The sequence below is a fragment of the Sphaerodactylus townsendi genome, linkage group LG04, assembly GCF_021028975.2.
Source record: "Sphaerodactylus townsendi isolate TG3544 linkage group LG04, MPM_Stown_v2.3, whole genome shotgun sequence".
NCBI lineage: Eukaryota > Metazoa > Chordata > Lepidosauria > Squamata > Sphaerodactylidae > Sphaerodactylus > Sphaerodactylus townsendi.
The window spans coordinates 135,681,073-135,707,036 of record NC_059428.1 but is presented as its reverse complement, the minus strand read 5'-3'; the positions used below and the strand labels follow the sequence as shown (position 1 = coordinate 135,707,036).

General features: G+C 46.5%; 2 protein-coding genes across 4 annotated transcripts in view; one reads left to right on the top strand and one right to left on the bottom strand.

Annotated features, from left to right (window-relative positions):
- Positions 1-1,436: 1,436 nt before the first annotated feature.
- WBP4 (WW domain binding protein 4) lies at positions 1,437-17,824 on the bottom strand. Of its 2 annotated transcripts, none has more exons than XM_048493311.1 (10): positions 17,707-17,824; positions 15,633-15,705; positions 13,421-13,483; positions 13,223-13,346; positions 10,909-11,070; positions 9,869-9,924; positions 8,072-8,138; positions 6,485-6,639; positions 3,609-3,817; positions 1,437-1,836 (listed from the first exon to the last, which is right to left on the bottom strand). In XM_048493311.1, exons 1-10 carry the CDS (start codon positions 17,778-17,780, stop codon positions 1,629-1,631), a joined length of 1,191 nt encoding a protein of 396 aa, XP_048349268.1. In that variant the 5' UTR covers positions 17,781-17,824; the 3' UTR covers positions 1,437-1,628. The 2 variants fall into 2 exon arrangements, with proteins under 2 accessions (XP_048349268.1, XP_048349267.1); XM_048493310.1 differs by having other exon boundaries at positions 10,909-11,073; positions 17,707-17,821.
- Positions 17,825-17,851: 27 nt separating this feature from the next.
- The window catches only part of ELF1 (E74 like ETS transcription factor 1), a 93,070-nt gene continuing 84,957 nt past the window's right edge, over positions 17,852-25,964 (top strand). The window contains exon 1 of one of the 2 annotated variants that reach the window (XM_048493301.1): positions 17,852-17,924. The gene's annotated coding sequence lies outside the window, so the exon portion shown is untranslated. Of the gene's footprint in view, positions 17,925-18,771; positions 18,792-25,964 lie in introns of those variants that run through there. The other variant, XM_048493306.1, reaches the window with a different exon arrangement.

Here is a 25,964-nt window from a genome sequence, read left to right as displayed (position 1 = left end):
CTCCTGGTGCCATCTTCAAAGAGGTGTGAAAGGTTCCCAGGTTCTTTGTAGCTTTCTAGTAGAAACTGTAGTGGACATTTGGTGTGGGGCGAAAAGGGGGGGGGGATTAAAGGATATAAGTCCTGGATCTGAGCTCTCTAGCTCAGATCCTGCTTTACATTGTTACTCTTCGTATCATCTGGAATAAACTGCTTTTGGACTTTCCTACGGTCTCTGTTATTTCCACGTTCGAGAGTCTGAAAATTTCTTGGATATCCTTTTGCGCTGGCTCCAATAACTATTGCTGCTGAACCAGCCAAAATTGTGCCCCCTCACTCTTCACCCAGGTTGTAGAAGCAGGAAGAGATTTCCCCTGAGAGTGAACTTAATTCCCCCTCCCTCCCCCCCCAAAAAACCTAGTTGCAGTTCTGGGCAAATGTTCTGAAGCCAAGTCAAAGAGTCCGCACATCTAAGAATACACGTGAAAGGGAGTAGGTGTGGTAACAGAAGCATCTTTTATATTCACGCTTTTCTGCTTCATCTTGCAGATCATGTGGCACTTGGCCCTCCCTTAACTTTCACAACCTTGCTCTGTATGCATGGAAGAAAAGAGGCTGTTCACTTCTAGGCAGTGAAACTGGGCATGGAACCTCTGAACACGACGGTTGCCAAAGACCCAGAGCCACAAGCTTTCCCTCCCCCTTGATTAGTAGATGCACAATATATGATGCGGGATGTAGAAACGTTTACTTAATTTGCCAAATCATACAGGTCACAGCGTTCAAGTCAGCTTGGCATACAGGCAAAAAGTACACACAGCCCACAATCTACTCTGTCACGGCACAGATGAGAAGGTAAGACAGCAAACCAGTCAATGCTGGGCACCCGAACGTAAATGAAATGGGAGGGAGCGGTCCACACAGACATCCAGCTAACTCCAACCCATACAGCATCTCAATCAATGACCAAACGGGAAACGTTGATGAGTAAAGATGGGAGGGAAGATGCCAGAGAAAGATTTGGCTGCCTTGTTTCTTGTTATGCGAAACACTTATGTTCTGCTATATACAAATCTGCTCCAGGAACTATATTGAGATCTGTACATACAACATTGCTCCCTATCAAAGCAAATCAGAATTTTTTTAAAGTGCTAATTGCTGGATTAAGTTTCGGTATTGTGTAAAATTAGTTTAAAATGGTCAAGTTACACATTTATGGACTGAACAAAAGGATGACATTTCATCACCTTCCATTAGTTGTCCTACGAGGAGCAGGCTCACAGTCCCACAGACGATTATTTGGGAGGCCCCCGCCCATTGACTCTAAGCAACCTCCTTCCCACTTGGTGTGCACTGGACAAGTGTGGAAGTTGCCGCATTCCCATTTCTCCAAGAAGACAAGACTACAGCATGCTGATTGTGAACAAGTGAACAAAAACTCAGGAGTTCATTATGATATGGGATGTAAAATATATACATGTATTTACACAGCTGCATGAATGAAACACATTTCTTTATAGAAACAAAATAGTATCATGGGGGAAAAACGAGGCTTATTTGAATTTCTAACCATGTTCTGTAAAGAAATGTTTTAAAATATCTCCTCTTCTTGCTTCCACAAAAGAGAATCCAGGCACCGCAGCAGAACTATCAGTGATCCTCCAGTCTTTGTCGAATGTTTCTAGATTTTCCATTTTCGAATTTCCGCTTTTTGAAAACAGTTAGCCCTGCCGTTGTGTCGCTGAGGGAAGTGACAGTTTTTTCCTTAAATATCACTTTGGCATCTTCTGGGACCTCCAGAATTGGAGCTGGCAGAGAATCATTTTCTGTACTAGGAAGCTCCAAGTCTACTTTTTCACTGCAAGAAAAAAGGGGGAAAAAGTTTATTTAACAGCAAGCATCATAAAATACGAAGATTCAAGCCCAGCTGCACTTTAGAGAGCAACAAGAGGTTCAGGGTGTGCCCTTTCAAGAGGCAAAGCTCCATCAGATACACGTTAGAATTGGAGGTCCCAGAGTCCTTATATCCTGGTCAGAAGGTGGCAGGCATGTTGGAAAGGAGGGACTTGTGATGCCAAGGTACAATACATATTGTAACCAGCTTGATTACAGCAAAGGAGAAATGCTTTGGGGCATCAGTATTGAGGTAAGACTCCTATGCCCTTCTTCATCCCTGGGAGGTCCATTGGTCTGAACTTGCAAATGAATTCAACTTCAGCAATTTCACATTGTTCTCTCCCTTTGAAACTTCTGCTTGAGGACAGCCACTCTTAGGTCAGCAATGGAATGTCCCGAAAGATTAAAATGGCCTCCCAATGTTTTTTGACAGTTGTTATTTTGATGTTCAATTTATTTTCATTTATTCTTTTGTGTAGGAACTGAACTGCTTGTCTGAGATAGAGTGTGGAAGGACATTGCTGATATTTGATATATCACGTTCAAAGGTGAACAAGGGAATGAAACAGAGATGGGATGGCTGGTGTTGTTAGATTTGGTTATTGTGTTGTTGGAGTATCCCATATCCGAGAGAGAGAGCTGGAAATCTTAAAAAGTTTACACTCCAAAACTCTTGCTCGTTTCTTTGGTGCTAGTGGACTTGAACCAAGATGTTCTTATGCAGACCAACCCAGCTACCCTCTGAAACTATAAAATATGAAAAAAAAAACCCTAATGACTTGACAACCAATAAGGTGCTCTTGATGGAAATGTTGCCAGCCTTTAGTTAAAGAAGCAAACCGAAAGAATCAAGCGGTGCTAACAATAAAACAATATAAAAGTGAGTAGATAATGATTTGGGGACAAAAGACAAAAAACACAAGATGCTGGGCAGACTGCCAATGTCCTAAATTCCCAGAGATAGCTTTTTAACAAGAGAAAAATGTTATTTTTTGCAACAGCCTCGTGTGGCATCTCCAAAGTTCAGCAGGAGTGTCTTAGGAAATGCTGAGCCCAAATTCTCATAAAGCCTCCCCCACCCCCCTCCTCAAGAGACTGTGTCTCTTAGTCTTGCTACCTTTCTCAGCTGTGGTGTGAAAATTCTGGACCTTCTTCCCTCTCCCCCGCCCTCTTCAGATATGCCTGTCTCCTTCTATAGGGTTTTTAATTGGATTATTTTATACTTTGTAGATTTAACTTGGGTGCTGTGTGGTTTCCGGGTTGTATGGCCGTGTTCTAGCAGCATTCTCTCCTGTCGTTTCGCCTGCATCTGTGGCTGGAATCTTCAGAGGATCTAATGAAGATGCCAGCCACAGACGCAGGTGAAACGTCAGGAGAGAATGCTGCTAGAACACGGCCGTACAGCACCCAAGTGATTCCGGCCGTGAAAGCCTTCGACAATGTATATTTAACTGCTTGAATGTTTTAATGTTTTTTTAATGTTGGCCAGTTCGTGGACCATAACTGGGTGGGTGGAAAGGTGGCATAAAAATGTTTTAATAATAACAATCCAGAGGACAAGCAGGCTTGCTTCAGCTCACTGTGGCAGCTGCTGACTGAAGGAAGCTCACAAACACTCTTTACCACCCTCCCGAAACAGTTCCCAAATGTTTTAGCCCAGTAAAAAAAAAACAGCTGCCCCAAATGTCAGCAGTCTAAATGCAGCCTTCCAGGTTCTGGTTGAGTCAGACTTACTAGGGGTCTTCCTCTGCGGTGATTTCCGCCCACTCGCCGTACGGCTTGGCTGTAGCAGAGGCTGCCCGGGACGTTTTGTGTGGAGCTGGTGGTGCTCTGTCCTCAGGATCAATGCTTCCTGGTTTCACTGCCTGCCATTCTCCATACGGGCTGATCTTTCTCGGCCTGCGAGGCTTTTTCCCCCCGCCTCCATCGCTTTCTGTTTTCTTCTAAAAGAGAAGAGGAGAAAACATCTGAGCTCCACCAACACACTCCTCCCTTATTCAACTGAAGAAAGGCCCAAAAGGAAAAAAAGGCAGGACTGTGCCACCCCTCCCCCACCCCAAAATCCCCATAAAAGCTGGCTCAATTCAGATATCCACAGCATTGCACTTTATGCATAAACAGAACCTGGAAACAAGGAAATGAATCAAACTTCAGCACTCTTGTGTGGTATTCAGCACCACTACTCAACAGGCTCAAAAGCGGTAGCTTTTCTCTGGCAGACTTTGACTGATTCTGGACGCAGCAGCTGCTGCCAGCCAGGGAGCACTCAGAGCTCCTCCGTGGATTTCCCTTGGATGTCAACGGAAACGAGGAACGTGCTCTTTCTTCTGGATTGGTTTATGTGAGCGTGGGGTTAGTCTGTATTTTGTTTTTCTTTCTGGCTTTAAAATAGTGATATTTTGGGCTTTCAATTTAACTTATTTGCAAACATAAAAACCCCATCACCATAATCTGTAAAATCCAGCTAAGAGGCAACCATAAAATAGGCAGCAGCTGTAGCACACAGTGGATCCATTCATGGAAAGACAGCAGAATCATCACAGCCTGACCTGGCACCTGAAGGTCAACCAAGTCAGCTGCAGGGAGGGTCTTCCCTCTCTGGGACACTCTCCCCCAGAAGACGCCATCTCCAGGGGCAACCGGCCTGATGGTCACCATGCCTGGTCAGTGGCCTCACTTGCAGATATTGACCTGCACGCTTGCATGAGCGAAGGCAGCCCCTGAGAACCCCAGGACCTGAGGCCCTCTGAATTGTGCCCAGAAACACACCAGGAGCCAGAATAAGGTATTAATACAACTGTGTTTTGAACTGGTTGCCGTTTCCAAGTAGACTTCAAAGGCATTCCATTACACGCACACACATTAATCTACCTTAACATCTATATGCAGGACAGCTGTGTTCAAGTCCACCTCAGAGACCAGCCAAATTTTCGAGGTGTCAGCTTTTGAGAGTCAAAGCACCCTTTGTTGGATATGAAGGTATGATATCTGATGCAGGGAGCTGTGACTCTCAAAAGCTGACACCTCGAAAATCTTCTTGGCCTTTAAGCCTCTCCTGAGCCCATTACACATGGAATGCTGAGCTCCAGTGGCACACCAGCTGAAAAGGGCACCCGGGGCAAGTACCCAAATGGTGTGTCGTCGTCTCCCCCGCATGCCATTTTCAGCCAGTACACCACTGGGATCCTGATCCAAAACCGCTCCTTCTGTTAAATGGTATATCTTTACAACTCCAATTCTTTCTCTTCAGAGCTGCCCCTCCAGAGAATGGGCTCCACGGACCAGAAGGCCAACTTAACCAGCCTCCCACATTTGCTGCTCCGGCTTCGCACGCTAAAACACAAATGGCTTTCTAAACTCCTGCTCTATTGAGGAACCAGATAACCAAAAGGATTCCTCCTCAGGAAAGTTCCTCCAAAGGGAAATGGGAGATGTGGCTCCTGAACAGCTTCCCCTTTCTGGCTTGTGAAGGGGGGGAGGGAGGGAGGGAGGGAGGAGGAGCATGAGGGCCATGGATTTCTCACCCAAATCCCAATTGTCGGCCTGCCAGGTGCCTGCTTGGCCCTCTAGCCGAGGGGTGGGTGGGTAGTAACCAAATGTGCACCCATGTGACCTAGGCGTGTGGCAAAATCCCTCCTGCCAAGATACACCCTTGCTTACCTCGCAGTTCTTTATTGCACAGTGTGGTTGCAGTGGGCTCTACTCGCGTTTCTCTGTTTGCACACAAGGAGGCAGCCCACAGCCTGCAGTGAAGTTTGTCTGCCAGGCCTCTGCTTCTTTGGAAAGTGAAAGCAGGGCTCAAGAAAATACATCTGTCCAAGATACCTTACTGCGACGGACATTCATGGTGGAGCTCCTCTGTGCATTTCCAGCAACACAGTCCCCATAAAGTACCGAAGGAATGGATGACTACATCCAGCTACTTAAAACAGGGAACTTGCTCAATCTTATGACCATCAATCCTTCAAGAATGATACATGGGCCTTTTGGCAAATGCCATGATTTTGGTTTTCTGAGAGCCAGTGTGGCATAGTGGTTAACAGCAGTGGACTCTAATCTGGAGATCTTGGGTTTGATTCCCCACTCCTCCATGTGAGTTGTGGACTCTTATCTGGTGAACTGGATTTGTTTCCCTGCTGCTCCTCATGAAGCCTGCTGGGTGACCTTGAGCTAGTCACAGTTCTTTCAGGACTCTCTCACCTTCAGCAACCTCACAAGGTGTTTGTTGTGCAGAGAGAAAGGCAAGGTGATTGTAGACTCATTATGGTTGAGAAAAGTCGGGTATAAATCCAAACACTGCCTCCTCCTAATTTGTCCTCCTTACAGTACAATGCTAGTGCTTTCAGTGAGCTTTTAAGGCCCATACGCGTTTCTGAAAGGATCACTGCATTATCTGCATACAGCAGGACTGAAATATGTCTTCCAGCAAGTTCGGGGGGGGGGGGGGGGGGGGGGAAGGGAGAGTTCATGTTATGAAGATTTATCACTAATATAAAAGTTAAATAAGAGCAGTTAAATGTACAGCCTTCCTTAATCCTTTTCCCAGTCTGATCTCAGCTCATTCACACAGCTTGATTACCTTAGCCAAGGGGGTCAGGAGGTCGACTTACCTGGATTTTCTGCTGTTCCATCAGACTGGCCCCCTTTCCAGAATCTGACTCAGTTCCCTCTGACTTTCCTCCTCCGTCCTCTCCAGAACAGCTTTTCTCTTGACAGCTTTCATTTGAAGAAGACACAAAACCATCAGGCTTCTCCCAGGATGATACTGGACAATACAGACAAGACCGGTTATTTGCATTTTGCCTGCTGGTCAACCTTAGGTGAAGCTGAAAGAGTGGCAGTCAAGAAAACAGCACTGTGTCTAAACAAACGAGTGGAAATTATGAACATGTGCCATTTTAGCAGGATGTCCCAGCGCACAATTCAGATCACTGGGAGAGGCCCTCTTGACTGTCCCATTTGTCTGGTAGACACACAAGACAGGAGTTCTAGTGGCAGCCCCACAGTTATGGAACAACCTTCTCATAAAGGCAATCCTGCCCTTGCCCCCCGCCAATCTCAATCTTTAGCAAGAGGTGGAAGACAGTTCCGTTTAGGACCATATTTGGTTACATTTACTATCAGTCTGGAACTGTGATTCAACATGTGAGTTTTTATGTATTTTGTGTATATTGTAAGCTGCCTTGAGCTCCATAAGGAAGAAAGGCTGCTTATAAATTTTTAAATAACATACATACATACATTAAATGAGTGGTTAATCAACCATCAGAGGTGTGACTTCATTTAACATAAAATCAGAGAAAAACACTCATGGGTTGCATCCAGATTCACTTCGCCATCAGCAGAAGAAACTTTCCTGATCCTGCCACTGGATCCCCCCCCCCCCCCCGCTGCTCATGGGAGATGCAGGACCATTAGGAATGACACAGGTGTGTGTGTCTGATATGAGTGGGTGGGAGTTGCTGAAAATAGCTTGGTCAGTTCAAATCCGATGTCACGAGTTATATGGCAGTCCAACCCCATCCCTCATCATCAGTCTACCCAAGCGGCAGGATGAGAAAGGACTGGACTGTAATATTGCACAATATAAGAGGAAGATGCCCTTTTGGAATGTTCTGTGTGTCAAAAACAAGAATTTCCCTGTGAAGCAGCCATGACAGTTCTAAAACCAAAGAATCCAGCTAGGATGTCTACAAACCTGAAAGATTACCAGCTGAGTAACCCCAACACCAAACGCAAAATGCATTTTAAGTCATAAGTAGTAGGGCTTTTAGAGCCTGGCCTGAAAGAAGCCTAAACACTGTAAAGAATCGTGCAGGTCACAAGATGAATGGGTGATTTTTACTTCAGTCTCTGTCTTCCACATGACGGCTTTTGTAAACCTATTTTCGGAAGGGGCGGAATATTACAGAGGATGGAAATCTTGATTTGTCGCAAATTGGTTTGAATTGACCACCCAAAGACAGAGAGTGAGAGAGAGTGCCTCTTCTGTAGAAAACAGCTTGCATTCCATATATAGCGTGACAACTAAACATCCTCAAATGATGCCCATGTGTGCCCACGCTGGAGGGTATAACCTGTTGTGCTCTATCCACAACATACATAGCAAAGCACACACAATTTATACAAACACTAATGCCACATAAATTCTTTTGGTACAGGAAGTTTTGCGGCCTTGAGAAGCCATGGATGCTCACCTCCCGTTTCTGTGTTGTAGTAATAGGTCTGACCATCTTCACTGACTCCTTCCACCCACTGCCCTGGCTGGTAAAAAAATGCAAGAGAGCCAAAAAGCCAATTAATAAAAATACAAATCAAACTTGGATGGATGTTCTACATTGGTCCAGCTGAGCAAGACAGGCATGCCCTTGAGACCGCATCTAGTTTTCATTGAAGAAATTAGGAGTCCATCTCTGTTTTCACCCTGTCCTTCCTCCATGAAGAGTGTACATCCAAGGATGTAGGTAAGGGTTTTCCCCCCTCAGATTCAACCCCGCCATTACATGTCTGTAGCTCCGCCCCTCCATTTGTGGTTTTTTTTATTTTAAAGTGTTTTTATTATTGGCCTGCAGGGGGCGCAGTTTTTAAGCTAGCAGCACCAAACTTTCAGGGTATCTTTAGGAGACCCTCCTGATGATACCACCCAGATTTGGTGAAATTTGGTTCATGGGGTCCAACGTTATGGACTCCCAAAGAGGGTGCCCTATCCCCCATTGTTTCCAATGGAAGCTAGTAGGAGATGGGGGCTACACATTTGAGGGTCCATAACTTTGGCCCCCCTTAACCAAATTTCTCCAAACCTGGGTGATAGCATCAGGAGAGTCTCCTACTGATACCACCCAGGTTTTGTGAAGTTTGGTCAGGGGGTCCAAAGCTATGGACTCCCAAAGGGGGTGCCCCCCATCCCCCATTGTTTCCAATGGGAGCCAATAGGAAATGGGGGCTACACATCTGAGGGTCCATAACTTTGGCTCCCCTGAACCAAACTTCACCAAACCTGAGTGGTATCATCAGGAGAGTCTCCTAAAGATACCCTAAAAGTTTGGTGCTGCTAGCTTAACAATTGCACCCCTGACAGGAGGCACCCCCCCCCCAAATTTCCCCAGATTCTCCTTTTAAATCCACCCCCTTCGGCATGGATTTAAAGGGAGAATCTGAGGTCCCCAGTTTAAACATTGAAAGTGATGCTGTTTAAGGGTGGGGGATAATCCACCACCAAACAGCATCACTTTCAATGTTGTTTTAACTGGGGACCCCAGATTCTCCCTTGAAGGTGGATTTAAAAGGAGAATCTGGGATCCCTAGCTTAAACACCATTGAAAGTGATGCTGTTTGGGGGTGGATCACAGTGGCCGCCCATGAGGGTGGGGGGCATGCGCGCAAAACTCAGATTTTGCACCGGGCTCCATTTTCCCTAGCTACACCTCTGCCCGGAGGAGAGGGCAGAAAGGACTGCCAATTGGGAGCCCAGCCGGTGTGGGGGGGGGGCAGGGAAGTCTGCCATCTCTGGCCTTGGAGAGCTGCTCTGCTGGGCCTCCCAGGAGCCTCTCGGCCTGTCTCTGACTGGGCAGCGGGGTGTGGTGGGTAGAGTGTCTGAGATGTGGGAACTCTTTATATATCTTATTCAACAGCATTTTGTAAATTTTATGAACTATTGATTTATTTGTTGTGTGTCAAAGACCATAAATAAAAAAGCAAGACAGATGGCGCACAGATGTTGATGCTTTTTACTTATCTCCATGTACACCTGCCAACAGACTGAGCCTATATTTCATACATTTGGAGAACCTTGAGTGTCTCAGAATTTTATGCAGAAATGTTATTGCTGAAGTAATGCTAATTTCTTAATTGCTGGTCTAAGATCGTAAACAAAGTTATTTAATAGTATGGGATCTGGGATTATCCATGGGGAACTGAGTCAAATGGGCAGTAGTTATCTCATCTATCAGACCATGTAAAATACTAAGACAATGATAGCCATTATATATAATTACCATTTGGGATTCCTGTGGATCAACTTCAAATCCTTCTGGTTTCTCCCACTGTGATTCTTAACACAAAAACAAAACAAAACACCGGTAGTCTTCATTTCTGCCTGCCTCTGAAGGAAATTATGCACAGGGAAGCAAAAATTCGCAAGTTTTGGGGAATATTGAAGAAAAATCCAATGACATGTTTTCTTTTTTAGAATGAGTAAAATGCTTCTTAAGGCAAGGCTTTTCTTGCTCAAAATGTATAGCATAAAAAAATCCTCAGATTTTGTCTATTTTTCACATGGAGAAAATGGGAAATTTGGTTTAGCACAGAATTATTTTCCCCGTTTCATAAATGAGTGAGATGAACAATGGATTACTCAAAATGACAATTCCTATGTATGCTATAGACAGATAAAATACTTAATTTTTTTTAGTTTAAATACAAATTATTTTGACAACAATTAATATGCTAAATGGTCACATGCTATTGACTACAATGTTTTCAATATTAAGAATATTGAAATATCCAGACAGTCCTACAGTTTGCACTTGAGTCTCCAAATAATATATTTTCTTTAGTTTACTATAATTTTTTCCTACCTTATTTTTCCTACATGTCAGATGGCAAAACTTAAGATAAATGTGTTTTGGAAGCAGAAGGTCCAGCAGTTTGCAACTCTTTCCCAAGTATGTAGTATACTGGCATTTTTTTAAAATAGAAAACTAAGACATTTATAGCTTTAAATTCCATTAATGTCAACTAGTATAATTTTATATGCTGAGTTATAAATAATACACATTATGTTCAATCAGTAAAGGAAGTTCAGACTTGATGGGGAAAGACTGCACATATTTCAATCTTTCCCAAAATTCCCGCCCCTGTGGCATCCACATTTCCAGAGTCAGAAATCAAACCAAACACTGCTTTCTGTTATGCAGGAAATTATGTGTATCTTGTGTGTTTTGTTCTGATGTCACCAGTATGTGGGCAGAAAGGGAGCTAGAAAGAAGCTCCATTTCCAGAGGTCCGAACACTCAGCTTCACATTCTCCACTCACCTCCTGATCTGGTGTTATAGTAATACATGTAGCCTTCTGAAGAAAATCCACGCACCCATTCCTTGGTTTCAACTGATGATGGCTCTGTGGCCTTTCTCTCTTTTTTCTTCTTTTCCTTCTTTTCTCGCTTTTCTTCCTTTTTCAGGGGGACTGAAACAACAGCTTCTGAAACACAAGGAGCCAAATTTTAAAAAATGTGACCCTCACAATGTATTGTCGAAGGCTTTCACAGCCAGACTCAACTGGTTGTTGTGGCTTTCCAGGCTGTGTGGCCGTGGTCTGGTAGATCTTGTTCCTAACGTTTTGCCTACATCTGTGGCTGGATCTTCATAGGTGTATCGCAGAGAGAAGTGTGTTATCTGCCACACGGCCCAGAAAACCCACAACAACCAGGTGACCCACACAACTTCAATAGTTGACACTCTTCTTTCACCCTCCCCCACTCACTTCCCCGCAAATGCAGAAGAGTCTAACTTTGATGATTAAACTTATTAAAGTTTAATGATTAAACATTATTGAATAATTTGGGGGGATTCTTTTTTTAGGTGGTAGCGTTGGGATCTTGGAAGCTAAGCAGGGTCAGCCCTGGCTAGTTTTTGGCTGGGTGACCTCCAAGGTTAGGCCAGGGTCATGACGCAGAGGCAGGCAAGGAAAAACTACCTCAGAGTGTCTCTTGCCTTGGAAATCCCACTGGGGGATCATAATAATAATGTCAGCTGTGACTTGACTGCACTTTCCACAACAACAACATTGGGAATATGAAGAGGTTGGTGTGATCAACATTGGCTCAAGCAAATGTGAGACTGGCAAGAAGAACCAGTTATTTTTTAAACCCGAGTATCGACAAAAAAAAAAAAAAAGTGTGCCTATGAAAACAGTACCAGGGCCACCGCAGGCGCCCTGATCAGATATTTACGGAACCCTCTGTCAAAAAGAAAAAAAGAATCTCATACTTTTGACTCCTGGAAAAATTAAAATATTTTTTCTACTGAGCGAAGTATAACTGACTAATTTCTGCAGCTGACTCAAAGTTGCTGCCTCCTATGAATGCGCTGTCCCAGATCTGCCTGGAATACCACAAAGCTCTGGTCTAAGAACACATGAAGGTCATCTGAACCTTAGCAAAGAGATCCATTTTTGTTCCTGTCAAATTGCCCAGATTTTCTGTCGGAGACGCAGCAAGGGAGCTGGATTATGAAGCTCCAAAGTTCTGTCCTCGCAGTTGTGCTTTCCAATATTTACCTCAGGCTGCTGAATAAGATCACCTCAAGCTTCAGATTTTGCCTTCTCAGCCCTTTCAGGCAGCCTGAGGATTCCAGGCTAGCCTGAGCTTGTCAGATCTTGGAAGTTCACCAGGTTTGGCCATGGTAGAACTTGGATGGGAGACCACCAAAGAAATGCAGAGGAAGCAATGGCAAACCACCTCTGCCCTTCTCTTGCCCTGAAAACCCCATGAGGGGTTGCCAGGAGTTTGTTGCAACTCAACAGCACTTTATTATTATTATTATTATTCACTTCAAGCAGGTCTCTGGAGAGGTAGCACGTACTTTTTTAAAAGATCAATCAAATCATAGTTTGGTGTTCAGCAGGCAGATGACACCCAGCATTACATTTCTATAACTTAGCCTCCAAATGCAACTGCCTCTGCCCAGCACAAATGCCAGATGAGACAAGTATATTCTGCCCTGCTCCCAGGCCAAGTTATACATTTTTTTTTTACTTTTAGAAAAGTTACAGGTTTGGAACATGCCCTGAGGGCAACCCCAGTAGTGCAAAGAACATGTTCAGCAAGAAGGCCCAGAACCCTGAACTGCATGAATTTTTAGAAGCTGCAGAATGTTCAGGAGAACCGGTTTTGGACACAGCATGCCTCCATATAATTCCTGGGCCTTTTGTTGCTGCAAAACAGCATCTGCTATTGTACAGATGGCAATTCTTGGAGTTATAAAATTGCGTTGCATGAAGAAGCTAGAAGACCCAACAACATCTGCAAAGAGCAGCACCTGAATTTATGTCACCCATTTCTAATGCAATTTTCTCGAGGAAAGGGTTACTATCCTCTGTCCTTGTATCCTTCATAGTATGAAGACGGGACTTGATTGACAATTTCTCAAGCAGGTCCACCAGACAGCTGATAGAGATGTTGTTGGGGGTGATTGACAGGGGAGCTATGAAGGCTCCCGACATGCTGTGAGCAGTCTGGAGTTTTTGTTCCTTCTGCATTACTAGCGTGTTTAGCTGATGCTGGATGTGGATAAGACCTTTGCTAGCTTGATCAAACTGTCAAACACATATCGGAAACTTCAGCTCCTACCTGTTGGAGTTCCCAGCCTTTTCAAATCCTCCTGGTAGGCCTTCATTGCCGCTTCCTCCATGGCCGCAAATTCCTTTGACATTTTTTCCTCTTGCTTTGCTTTCTCCAAACTTTTCTTTTTAATCTACAACAACAACAAAAGTAGTTAACAGAATTTTTAAAAATTGTTCAGAGAGAACAAGTTCATGTTCAAATTACCTCACTAATTTTCTTAGCCACATTTTCTTTATGATTCTTTCCTCTTTCATGGAATTCAATACTCTAGAGAGAGAGAGAGAGAAAGAAAGAGAGAGAGAGTTAGTTAATACACAAAAAGAAGACATTGGCTGAAAACTGTTTTACTGTTTCATTATCAATAAGCATCCAGTAATCCAGTAATCAAACGCTCAGCAGAACATTACAAGAGCACGTCAATCAGCCAAACTGCCACACCTTTTCACAGAACTCACACTTTTTCTGAAACTCAGACTAGAAGTTTTAATTGTAATAGTTCTTAACACATTTGGGTGCCCTCTCACTATGCATTTAATTCAGTTTGTTTTTATATCAGGTCAAAACTCTCTTTTGAAAACATTAGACCCTGATGAATAAGTCTATTAATTATAAAAAGCAGCAAACAGTAAAAAAGCAACATTTTTTTCAAAGCGGGAGAGAGTTTCAAACAAAGGTAGCAAATAAATAAAAAGACAAAAATTAAATTGAGCAGCAGTAAAGTCAGAAAAACAATACAGTACAGATCAAAACCCAGGGCCATCCACAGAGTCAATTAAAAATATTAAAAGTCCAAGACAGCAAGAATATTTCTACCTGGCACCTCATCCTAGACCACGAAGGTGCCAGGCACAGAGAAAGATGGAATCCCACCAAGGCACCACCACACAGAAAGCCCTGCTGCTTGAGGCCACTGGCCGGCCGGCCTGCACTGAAGTGGGCTTATGCTGCACAGAGGCTCATTCCGCACATGCAGAATAATGCACTTTCAAACTGCTTTCAGTGCTCTTTGAAGCTGTGCGGAATGGCAAAATCCACTTGCAAACAGCTGTGAAAGTGGTTTGAAAACACATTAATTTGCGTGTGCGGAAGGGGCCAGAGCCTCAGAGGCAGATCCTAAACAGAGTGCCATCCTAAACAGACAGTTTCAGAAGGGTAGGTGTGTTGTTCTGCAGTAGAAGAGCATGATTTGAGTCTGGTAGCACCCAGGGAACAAGCTTTTCAGAGGCAAAGCTGCCTTTGTCAGACTCTCTGACACTTCTACTTTGATTCTCTAACACTTCATGCTGTCCTACACAAGGTTATGCCCTTTAAGCTCAGAGACTCCAAGGATTTGGAAGTGTGGGTGGAAATACACCTCTACTTGAGGCGACACTGTGGATGTCCCAGCAGGCTCACCTTTTGGATACTTACATCTTAGTTAGTTTAGGGCAGCTTCAAGTTTCCAAATTTACAACAGGATACAGAAGCACAAGGCCAGGTTCTCCTGACCACTCAGAAGGCTAACACAAACAGCCAGTTTATCAAAGGATTATCACTGAAGGTGAATTTGGTAGCCTTTGTTCAGTCATCTCTTCGAGTGCTTTGTAACAGCCATGGCAAAGATGGCAGTCACAATCTTTACTGAGCCAGTTAACCCTTGACACTATTTTCTTCCACACTATGAGGAACTATCTGAGCAGCATTACAGATGCTAACTACTTGAGTGAAGGGTCATCTAGCTTAGTAAAGACTGTCAGTATTTTTCCTAGTGAGATCTGAACTTTACATAATTACATTTCATTCTGTACATCCAGCATGTGATGGTCCCTTGGCACTATTTTTAAAATACCTCTACATAAAATTACTGCATAGAGTGGATCCACTCCCAGCATTGGATGACATGGGCTCTATAAAATGTTGTGTAGGAATAAAGTTTTGTAAACCTGTTTTTTTAAAAAAGAAGTGTTAGGGGTGGTTTCCTGCATCGAGGGAAAGGGTCAAAGCTCCCTTCTTCGGATCTGAGGAAGGGAGCTCTGACTCCCAAAAGCTTATACCTCCCCAAATTGTATTGGTCTCCAAAATGCGACTGGACTCAAATCCAGCTGTTCTACTGCAGACCAACACAGCCAGATGGGAGAGCCCTGGCAGCTATGACACAGCTTATGTGCAGTGATGCATTTCAACTCTAGATAACCACATAGGATTTTGTGGCTCCCAGTGGAGACAACAGCAGGTGGACAGCGACAGAACACTCTTGTCAGCTCTCATCTCTGTGTCTCCTGACAGGGAGATTTAATCAGGGACTTGGTGACTACACCTTAAAATACATGTTTCCAAGGTCGTACTTATCTACTGATAAAAAAGTTAGTTAAAGCTATATAATTCAAATTCTTGTACTTCAGATTGACTTAAGAGTACAGTAGGTAGACTGTCATACAGGCTTGTTGTCTGCTATCCAGCACTTGCAGTAATCACAGAATTTCTTGGGCTGCGATTTCCAGTAATCGGCCCTGGAAAAGAAAAATCAGAAAGAGCAAATCTACAGATTTGGAAATTAAGTGCGATTTTTGGAAGAGCCAGCAATTCAAACTGAAATCCAGCCTGCTCAACTAATTGTTTGCCCTAAAGCCAAGTATTTCTTTTCCATAACAGATTTAATGAGGAACACAATTTTCCACAATACATCACTGATGTAACATCAGAGAATATGTCAAGAAGCACAAGAGAGGTTATTAGGCCACCATGTAACTGTTGTTCCTGTTACTAATTTCTTTTAGATGTACTTTGCAGAATTAACACATTTATCACCATAATGACTGGGGTGGGAAAACAGCAGCCTGCACCTCCCCATTCCTGCCCCAGTTCTACCTAAGGGTGGGGCAACTGTTTCTGCCTTGGCCGAACTGCCTCTTTATCCCAGAGTTCAGCTGAATATGACCTTCATCTTCTAGCTCCCACAGTTTGCTGCTTCTGCTACATCTCCACTTTTTCTCTTAGAAGTTTTTAGAAACAACAGAAACTGAGTTGTTGCATCCTCCGCTCCCTTTTTGACTGACAGTCGCAATAAAAGTTCTAATTAATTCAGACGCTCGCATACTTGGTAATTTTAACTGATTCTAATAGAAGGTTGCTGGTTTGACTATTTGAGTGTGGGATTTTCAGATGGACCAAAGCAGCCTTGTGTCTTCTGACTTAATGTTGTTTTCGCTTACAAAATGTATGTAATGGCTCTTTTCCAGTCCAAACACCCAGTGGAAAGTGACTATGGTGGCAATTTCTGCTTCTTTTGATTCGCATCCTAGTTTTTACATGATGGATACGGTTCTTTCAGTTGGCTTTCTTGGAATGTGAAGCTGTTTTATTTACTTGCTGACCTGATCAAATTCATATTTTTTTCTATTAAAATTGTTTTACAGCTGTTCACTATGAGTCTCTTTAACGGTGTTACTGCAAGGCAAGATGTTTTTCAAAAAACAGCTTATTAGACTTAGTGAATCCAAGTCAACATGGAAATCCTTATAGTGGCTCACAGATGTGCACAATGTTATTTATTGACAGTTCATGCCAAGTACAGTGAAACAAGGGGGGGGGGGCCTTGAAACTCATTGGTACATCCTGGGGCCCCACTCGCCTTCCAGCCTGGCCTCAGAGGCAGTGATGTTGGGGGGCCACTCTGTGCTTCTAGCATCCATGCCTGGCAATTTCCCAGAACTTAACCCCCTCCCCCCAAAAAATTCTTAAAAAGACTTCTGATTTTTCTGAAAACCTGTAGGGTCTCTCAAGTTTACAGGGAAATCTGTTGGGTGTCAGCATGGCCCCATTTTGTGGACATAGACAACCCCAGGAGTCCTTGCTTGATGACAATGACCCCAATATTACACACGCTGTGGGGACATTATGTGCACTTGTACGTTAAAAAATGTAGTCTTATGATACAACAACGTGTAGGTATTTAATTGCCCAGGTTTTATCCATCCTAATATAGTCATTTTAACAGTATAACATATTGCAATTATTGTTTCTTGGTACATACGTTGTGATGTTAGGCAGACGTGATTTGTTTGTTTGTTTTTATTTTGGCCTAGAGCTGTATAAATAAATGGACTGATAAATCTCCAGTTTGAAAGCCGGGGGGGGGGAGGACACACGACATGTTGCAAATAGTCCCATAGAGGTGATGAGATCCGTTTGGGCAAAAAATGGAGTTTCGAGCGCAGTCGGGCACTTGGGAGGAGCAGGTCCAACGCGCCCCTTCCCTTCTGGCGCGCAGGTGTGGCGGCCTGGCCGCCCGGCCAATATCCCGTGCGAATGGGCCTGACCCCCGCGGGCAACGAAGCTGGGGGCAGGCGCGGGCCAGGGAGCGCTGGCGTGGTAGGGTTGCCAACCCTGGGCCAAGGAAATCCGGGAGGGCGGGGAGCAAAGAAAGCGCGCACTTCTCCCCCCGCCCCTCCTCAGTCCGGCCGCAGCCCCGGCCTCTCTCCCCCCCCCGCCATCCCGCGCGAGGCACTTACATCTCCTCGCCGCCGCCCGGCCCGCCTCTGAGGTTCCGCCCAGCGCAGCAGCTACGGGTGGCGAGAAGGCCCATCCCTCGCCGTCGCGCGCATTCTCCGGCCGCGAGAGGGAGGGGGTGGGGCCTCCGGCGAAGGCCCCGCCCAGAAGCTGTCGTGGTGGGGGCGGGGAATGGGGGAGGCTTCGGCGCGAGGCGAGAAGAGGCGACGCTGGAAAGACGGTGGGTCCCGGCGGGGGGGGGGGGTTGTCCCTCCCCCTCCCTCCCTCCCTCCCTCCCTCCCTCGGGGGGGGCTGCTTCTCCACCCCTCCCCCGCCTCAGTCCCCGCCACGAGAACTCGAGAAAGTTTCTGCTGCCGGGGGTGGGGGCGAAGGGCGGAGCCTGCCCCTCCGTGACACGCTGGCTTTCTCCGTGCAGGGGCTGGTAACTGGGAGAGGAGGGACGGGGACGAGCCCCCCTCAACGAACTCCTGACCCCCCAATCACCTCCCGCCTGTCGCCCCCCGCATTCCCCCAGGTCTTCTCCCTCGGCTTTGTCTCTAACTTAGGCATGTTGCCAACTCCAGGTCGGGCAATTCCTGGGGGTTTGGGGATGGGGCTCCTGGGGAGGGAGGGGTTGGGAGGAGGAGGGGAGGGGGCACTTTTAATTACCCCAGCCCTTCTCCTGGCCTTCCCTCGTGGCTGACAGGGCTCACCCTCCATCCAAGGAGAGGGGGCTTGGTTGTCTAGAGCGCTCCACCCCCCCACCTGAGTGTTGGCAACCCTCCCCAGTTTCTCTCATATGGTGAGAGAAAACACTGCACGTGTTTTTGGGCTTGTGTATGTGTGTGTGTGTGTGGGGGGGGGGGACTCCTGTACCCCAGTGACTTTCCAAAAGCCAAACTCCTTCCCAGTTGTGTCAGTCTGCTGCAGTGCACTTGTGACTCGTGAGTAAGCCCTCCGACTGGCGTCTTCACCCCTCTGCTGCTCCTCCATGAGGGCTGCGCATCCTTTTACTTTATTTCTTAATCTAACCGCAGAAAGATACCAAGGAAGCCCGAGCCCCCTTTGCCAGATGCGCCAAGAGGACCCTGGCCACCCTGCCAGCCGGGTGCATCGATGCGCTATCGGTGTGCCACTGGGAATGTGGTAGGGCTGGAGCAATCATGCACACGCTGGGGATGGGGAAGAGACGGAGAGGCTTGTGGGATCCGTGGATGAGTCAGGTTGCCTCTGTTTACCTTCCCTGCCTCCACTGACTCTGCCCTTTCTTGCCCTGCCCTGCCCTGCCGCCTGCCCCGCATTCCAGTGAACGGTTTCGCAACTTCCTGGCAGGGCGGATACCTCACCTGTTGGAGAGGATAGCCCAGGGGCAGCCAACTCATTTGGTACCTGGGCTGGTTGTACCAGAAATGGGACTTGGTTTGGCCTGATGTGTGTGTGAGCCCTAGCAGGCACCCCAGGCCAGGTTGGCACTAGGGGGGTGGGTGCTGGCTTACCTGAAGATTTACTAGGCTGGATAGGCAGCTGAGGCCCCCCCCCCCCCCCCGCTCCTGATCTGGCCTGGTGAGCCTCTTGGGCTGGCTAAGCCCTTTCAAAGGACTGGATTCAGCCCCTGGGCTGTATGTTTGTCATCCCATGATAGCCATAGTCCTGCATATAGCTTGCACAGTGTGGTCCGAGCGTTTGTGCATCTTCCTGTACCCCCTTTCAGCAGTGTTTGCAACAGCCAGCATAGTTTGCTTTGTCTGATTTTTTTTTATTACTCCCCTCCTTCCAAGAGCTCAGGGTGGCTAGGAGTGCTTCTGTCTTGGTTTGATCCTGCGAGGAATGTCAGTCCAAGAGGGAGTGGGTGGGCCCGAGGTCCTCCAGTGGCGATGGGGTTCCAGACCCGGTCTTCCCAGTATTGACATGCCAGTTGTGTTGTGAGATCAGTCTCTGGGTAGGAGTCTGAAGTGGGGATGGGATTTGGATGGGGCACTTCCTGACTGACACCCTTTCGTTGGTGTGACTCCGGAGAACTCGAGTTGTTTTTAAAAACTGGACTGTCCTGCTAAAAGGAGCATAAATCAGGCACTTTGTATCTTTGTTTACCTTTTTGCCAAGCTCTTCCTGTTTCATTTTGAAACGGACCCACCTCCTCCATCTGTCAATTTTGGAGGCAGTTTTGCCAGCCCTGTAATTAATTGGGAGGGAGAAGAGCTTAATGAAACGTCTGTGGAGTGACTCGTGGAGTTTGCAGAACCTCTGACTTGCTTGTTAGAAGAAAAGAGGCGGCTGCCTCAACATGCGTATATGCCAGAGGTTGCTTGAAGTTTTTCAGGGAAACAGAAGGAAATCAGGTTGCTTTTTTGAGTCTCGGGCAAGTTAAAGCGTGTGTCTTCACATATTATCAGGTTCTGTGTGTATCTGAGATTTCACTGCCCAGGAGAGTTGGGATTAAAGGACTTTCACCAGCTAGAAAATTTAATTGTAGGTTCAGAAGAGGAACTCAAATGCTTAAGTTTCTTTTCCATTTTTTGTTAGTCACAGTTGACTTATAGTGACCCCGGTGGGGTTTTCAAGGCAAGAGACTTTCGGAGGTGGTTTGCCTTTTGCCTGCCTCGATGTCACACCCCTGGTATCCCTTGGAGGCTTCCCATCTGCTAGGCTCAGGACTGACTCACCCAAGGTCACCCAGCACACTTCCATGACTCAAGTGGGGACTTGAACGGGGATTTCCCAGATCCTTGTCCAACACCTTAACCACTTAACCACTGTTGTATTATCTGTAAGTTAAATTAAGGATTGATTTAACAGGCAGTAAAACTACTGATAATTTTAGTGGTAGCTATGACTATCTGTAGGTATATTTTTTCTGGTTTGGATACTGAGTGATAATCAATTACAAGTAGAAAAGTTTCGTAAGGAAACATAAATGATTGAACAGTCCTATCATTCTGCTATGCAGGCAGCTCATAAAGCCAGCGTAGCAGGACCACAGTTTACCTGGTATCCTGCACTCTTTTAGTGGAGACGTTCCAGGAAAGGCTCGATCGGTTCCTTATTCAGAGCACACCACCAACCTGGTTCAAATCCACAATGACCCTACCAAGATCCAGCAGTCATGGATCATCAGTATGCCGTGAATGCTGCCTGCTAACCAGGAGTGGAATGGTTGGGGTTGGTCTGTACATGGGGATTCCGGCCTGACGTTCCACTGCGCATTCGCAAGTGCAGCCTGGGAGAACAAACACCATAGTGCTGTCAGTTGTGCAAGTTGCTGTGCCACATACCCGCCTTTTGGGGGGGCCTTCAAGGCACAGTTGACTTCTTGTGACCCCCAAGGGTTTTCAAGGCGAGAGGCATTCAGAGGTTGTTTGCTACTGTGGTTAAGGGTTGCCTCTGTGTTACAACCCTGATAGTCATTGGAGGTCGGCCATCCAAATACTGACCAGGGCCGGCCCGGTTTAGCTTTCGAGATCTGACGAGCTCAGGCTAGCCTGGGGTTGTCCAAGTCAGGGTGCCATACTCCTTAGGAATCCTGTAACCACCTCACTTAGTGAGTCTCTGTTTAAATCCACGGCACAGAGGACTCTTTTTAACTGCAGGGTGTGCCAGGAGCAAAGGCAGGCCCTGAGGTGGTTGCAACAACTCCTTTGACAGGGAAGCCCCAGTGAAGAAACGTGGCCACCTGGATAGGTTCGGCAGAGAAAGCGAAGGCTCCTTCTGCTGTTGATTTTGCAAGATCAGTGAGACAGAATAATCTGGGCAAACAGCAAAGGAAGATCCAGTTTGCATGGAGCAGCCCAGTCCTCTCCCCAACAGATTTCTGCAAAAAAAAAAAAAATTGGAAAGGAAGAGGAGATTATAGTCCAGCTGCTGGAAGATTTTACAATTAAGGCAAAGCTTTTTAGTCGAATCTCTTTCAGTGGCTGCAAACTGCATCTCGAAACCGACAGGGAAATAGTTCCTAGAAATATTTAGGGGGAAACAAATGTTTGCAAATCTTAATCTTCTAAACTTATTGAACAACAGAAAATAGATCATTTATAATGTAGCGTATACAGTTATCCTGTGAAGGTACCACCCGTAGATGAAGGCGAAACATTAGCAGCTAAAGCAACCAGGTCACACAGCCAGGAAAACCCACAACAGTCAATTGATTCTGGCTGTGAAATCCTTTGAAAATACACATAAAGGTCTTCGTTTTCTCTAAAGTAAAATTGTATATGTACCCAGTACTTGAAAAAGAGCAGCAAACGACTGCTCTCTATTTTACTGTAGCACATATATCTTTTAATTTTTGCCACCTGAGGGACAGAAAAAATCTGTAGTAAGCTAGAGAAGGTGTGTTATTTGGGAAGAAACTTCCTGCCACATTCATAGGCACTATCATTGTCTACTGCAGGTCATTGTCTTGAGTAAAAATGTGGTCTGGGGTCAAGAGCCTGGCCCCTGAACAAATGAAAGAGACTCCCAGGTGGGTGGTGTTCAGGCAGTCCCAGCATCTTCTGGGCCCCACTGAAAAGTAGAGGAGACAGAGCCAGGTGAGCTGTCGCCAAGGGAAGCGGACCTGGGATGTTCCCAGAGCTGGTCATGTCTGCCATATGTCAGTTGGGCTCTGTGGACGAGGCGCGCCTGGCAGACCTGCTCCTGAGGCTGTATTAGTTATCCCCACCCTACTTGAGCCCACAGAAGCTGAGCGGAAGAGCTTTGGGGATAGCGGGAAAGGGTGTGGCATGCAGGGAGGGGCTGTCCTGAGAACCCAGCCTCTGCTTGGGGTTACCTCCCACAGAGCCATGCCCACATCACAAGGCATTGGAGGAGCCCAGAGCTGCTCTGCCCCCGGGAGGTCCTTTACCAGTGAGCCCTTTGGGGGGAAGCGGTTTATTAAGTCGAATAAACAACAACAACAACAGGCAGGACCCGGGACAGCCGAGAGGGAAGTGCCCCTCTCTTGCTTGCTGGGCAAACGTGGAGGCAAGGGAGAGAATCGGCAGGGAGGAGTGGAATTCCTCCTCCTCCCACGACGACTGAGGCATCTCTAGTGGCCCACCTCAAAAGGACACCGGAGGGCATGGCAGCCCCAGAGCTGGAGCCGGCATCCTGTTGTCTCGAGAGGCAGGTAACCCTGAATGTACTTGGGACCCGGCACGAGGCTCCCGACATGCATTTGATCACATGGACTCAAGGTGAACTTGGGGAGGAGCAGTGATTTGTAGTTAGGTCTCAAGGCTGGGAGGACTTCAGGACACCAGTGAAGCGCTTCTCTTCCCCTGTTTCCTTCTTGCATCCAGTCCTGTTACACAGGGTGGCAGTTAGGCCACTGGCAGTGTTGTTCCAGTACAGTTCTATGCTGCGGGCATTGAGTCCCAGTGGCAAAGCGCACCACAGGGCAAATGCTGTAGCACCAGATTCCATTTCCACAGCATCTCAGTGCGCTGGTCATGACAACCCAGCTTTGCTCATGCATTCCTTGGGGCATCAGCCAGTGCATGGCGTTGCTTTAAGGATGTCACAGGTGTCCCCCCCCCCCCCAGAATAGACAAGTGGACTGCCAGGAACAGCCTAGAGCACCTTCCCCCATGCCAGCCCTTTGTAACCCAGGTGGCACCCCTCCCTCCCTGCTAGCCACGGGGATTCTTTCAGGGTTTGAGTTCCTCAGGAGTCCCGTCATAGCCAGCAAAGACCCCTTTGGACAAAGGAAAAACAACAACTAGGCCCAGACAGGTATGGAAGGGTGTCCCCCCCCACCCCAATCACAGCAGCCAGCCCACGTCATTGCCTGGTGCTTAGAAGATCTGTATCAGACGCTTGTGAGAAGAAGCCAGCTACCTGTCCACCTAACAAGAAGGACCAGCTCAGTCCTGCGTTGTCTTCGCCCCCGTCATGCCGTGTAGTTGGCTGCCTCAGGGTACTGTTCTGGCCTTGTCAATCTAAGAATGTAGTGCCTGATGTAACCCCTTCAGCTGTGAGTTTCTGTTGCAGGGATGGAAGTAAACAGTGGATTAGCTACAGACAAGGGGTTTATGCGGTATACTCCGGTTGATTGCTAGAAGCGTGGCAGTCCATGGGTTTTCAGCAGAAGGCTCAATTGTAATTCACAAAGAACTTTGATAGCTTCTCTCGAGCTTCAGGCCCTCTTGCACGTGCTGAATAAAATCCACTTTGCAACTGGATTGTACCGTGTGTCATCACAAAATCCACTTGCAAAGGAACGCTGAAGCGCATTGAAAGGGCATAATTCAGCATGCATGAAAGGGCTAAATTTCTCATTGGACTCTGAATGGCAGGGCTGTTTATCTCTGCCACACTCAGCATCCCACGTGCCAGATGGGGAAGTGGACATGGTGGTGAAATTGTGGACGTTGGCCTGTGCTGTCTGCTATGTTGATGGTGCTGATTCAAGGGGCGAGAGCGACCACTGGCCAAGCTTGGTGTTCCATCTGAGTTGTGCTTCTCTCCTACTGGGCCACGATTCTGCTGAGATTATCCCTTATGATAGCTGGACTGGTCATTGCCTGTGAGCAACGTGGTGGTCTTGGGGGAAACCTGGAGGTTTGGAGGAGCTACTGAAGTTTTTCCCTGATCGCTCCAGTCTATAATCTTAAAAAATGTTTTCTAGGGGATGTGTGTGAATGAATTTTTAAAATAATATTGTGACTATGTATGTGTTTGACATGTTGTGAGCTGTTTCAGGCTGTGAGAGAAGCAGGGAAAATGTATTTTTTTCTTCAGTAAATATGAGAAGGGACCCACCTTTCCTCTAGATGTATCCAGAGGTGGGATCTAGCAGGTTCTCACAGGTTCCCGAGAGTTACTAATTATTTGTGTGTGCCGAGAGGAGGTTACTAATTGGTGATTTTGCCACATGATTTTTGCCTTAGTTACGCCCCTCCTCTCAGCAGTAGCGCGCAGAACTTGAAGCAGTCTAGCGGGAGGTGCACCGACGTGTGTGACAGCCTGCGTCTGCGTGCATTCGTTTCCCGCCCAAGGACCGGCGCAGCGGTTGCGTCCTTGCCACAGCCCCGCCCAGGAATGCCCCGCCCACGGAATGCCCAGCCACGCCCCCTTTGTGCCTCGCCCCGCCCCGCCCCATTGGCGCTACCCCACAGTTTGAATCCCACCACCATGGGAACCTGTTACTAAAATTTTTGGATCCCACCACTGGATGTATCCCTATTCCATTTTTGCTCAGCCATGAAATTCAGGTTTTTATTTGTGTGCGTAAAGTTCTGTTGCTCACAGGAGCAGCAGTGGCGTAGGAGGTTAAGAGCTTGTATATCTAATCTGGAGGAACCGGGTTTGATTCCCAGCTCTGCCGCCTGAGCTGTGGAGGCTTATCTGGGGAATTCAGATTAGCCTGTACACTCCCACACACGCCAGCTGGGTGACCTTCGGCAAGTCGCAGCTTCTTGGAGCTCTCTCAGCCCCATCTACCTCACAGGGTGTTTGTTGTGAGGGGGGAAGGGCAAGGAGATTGTGAGCCCCTTTGAGTCTCCTACAGGAGAGAAAGGGGGATATAAATCCAAACTCTTCTTCTTCTTCTTATGGTGACCCCTTATGGGGTGTTCAAAGCAAGAGACTAACAGGTGATTTGCCGCTGTTTGACTCTGCATAGCAACCCTGGACTTCCTTGGTGGTCTCCCATCTAAATACTGACCAGGGAGCAAACTGCTTAGCTTCCAAGGTGTGGTGAGGTTGGCACTAGCCCGACCCATCCAGGTCAGGGCAGTTTTTACTTACCTTGTTAAAAAAACCTGTTTTGGGTTGCCTTGGAGTATCTGAGGCTTGTAATAATTGTAATCAATCTATTGATTTTTGAAGAATTGTAAACTGCCGTGCCTTTCAGAGAATGCTCAAGAAAGCTAAAAAAACACAGAATACAGTATCTAGTTAAAAGCAATAGTAATTAAAATAGGCTATTACTGGTAATTTATCGAAGACAATTTTTAAAGTCATGCGTGGGCTGCCTAGTCAATGTCATAATGGTGATGTGATGTGATGTCACCTCATGAGGCAGTAGTAACCTGGTTAAAGTGTTCAAGAAAGCAGTGGGGGAATTAGATTTAATTTTTTTCAGACGACTAAGGTCATGGTATAAATTAAGTGCTTAAGTAGACAAGTGTACAACAATAGTTGGCGACCAGCAGCTCAGTTCTCTGCAGATACTTTAAAAATCAATTGAAATCCAGAGATTTGGGCTGCAGGAACTCTACATAGGATTGACTGCCATCTGGTGGGCAAAAATGTATATCACAGCATAGTTAACACATTCTCAGTTTACATTTTATTGTGGGCA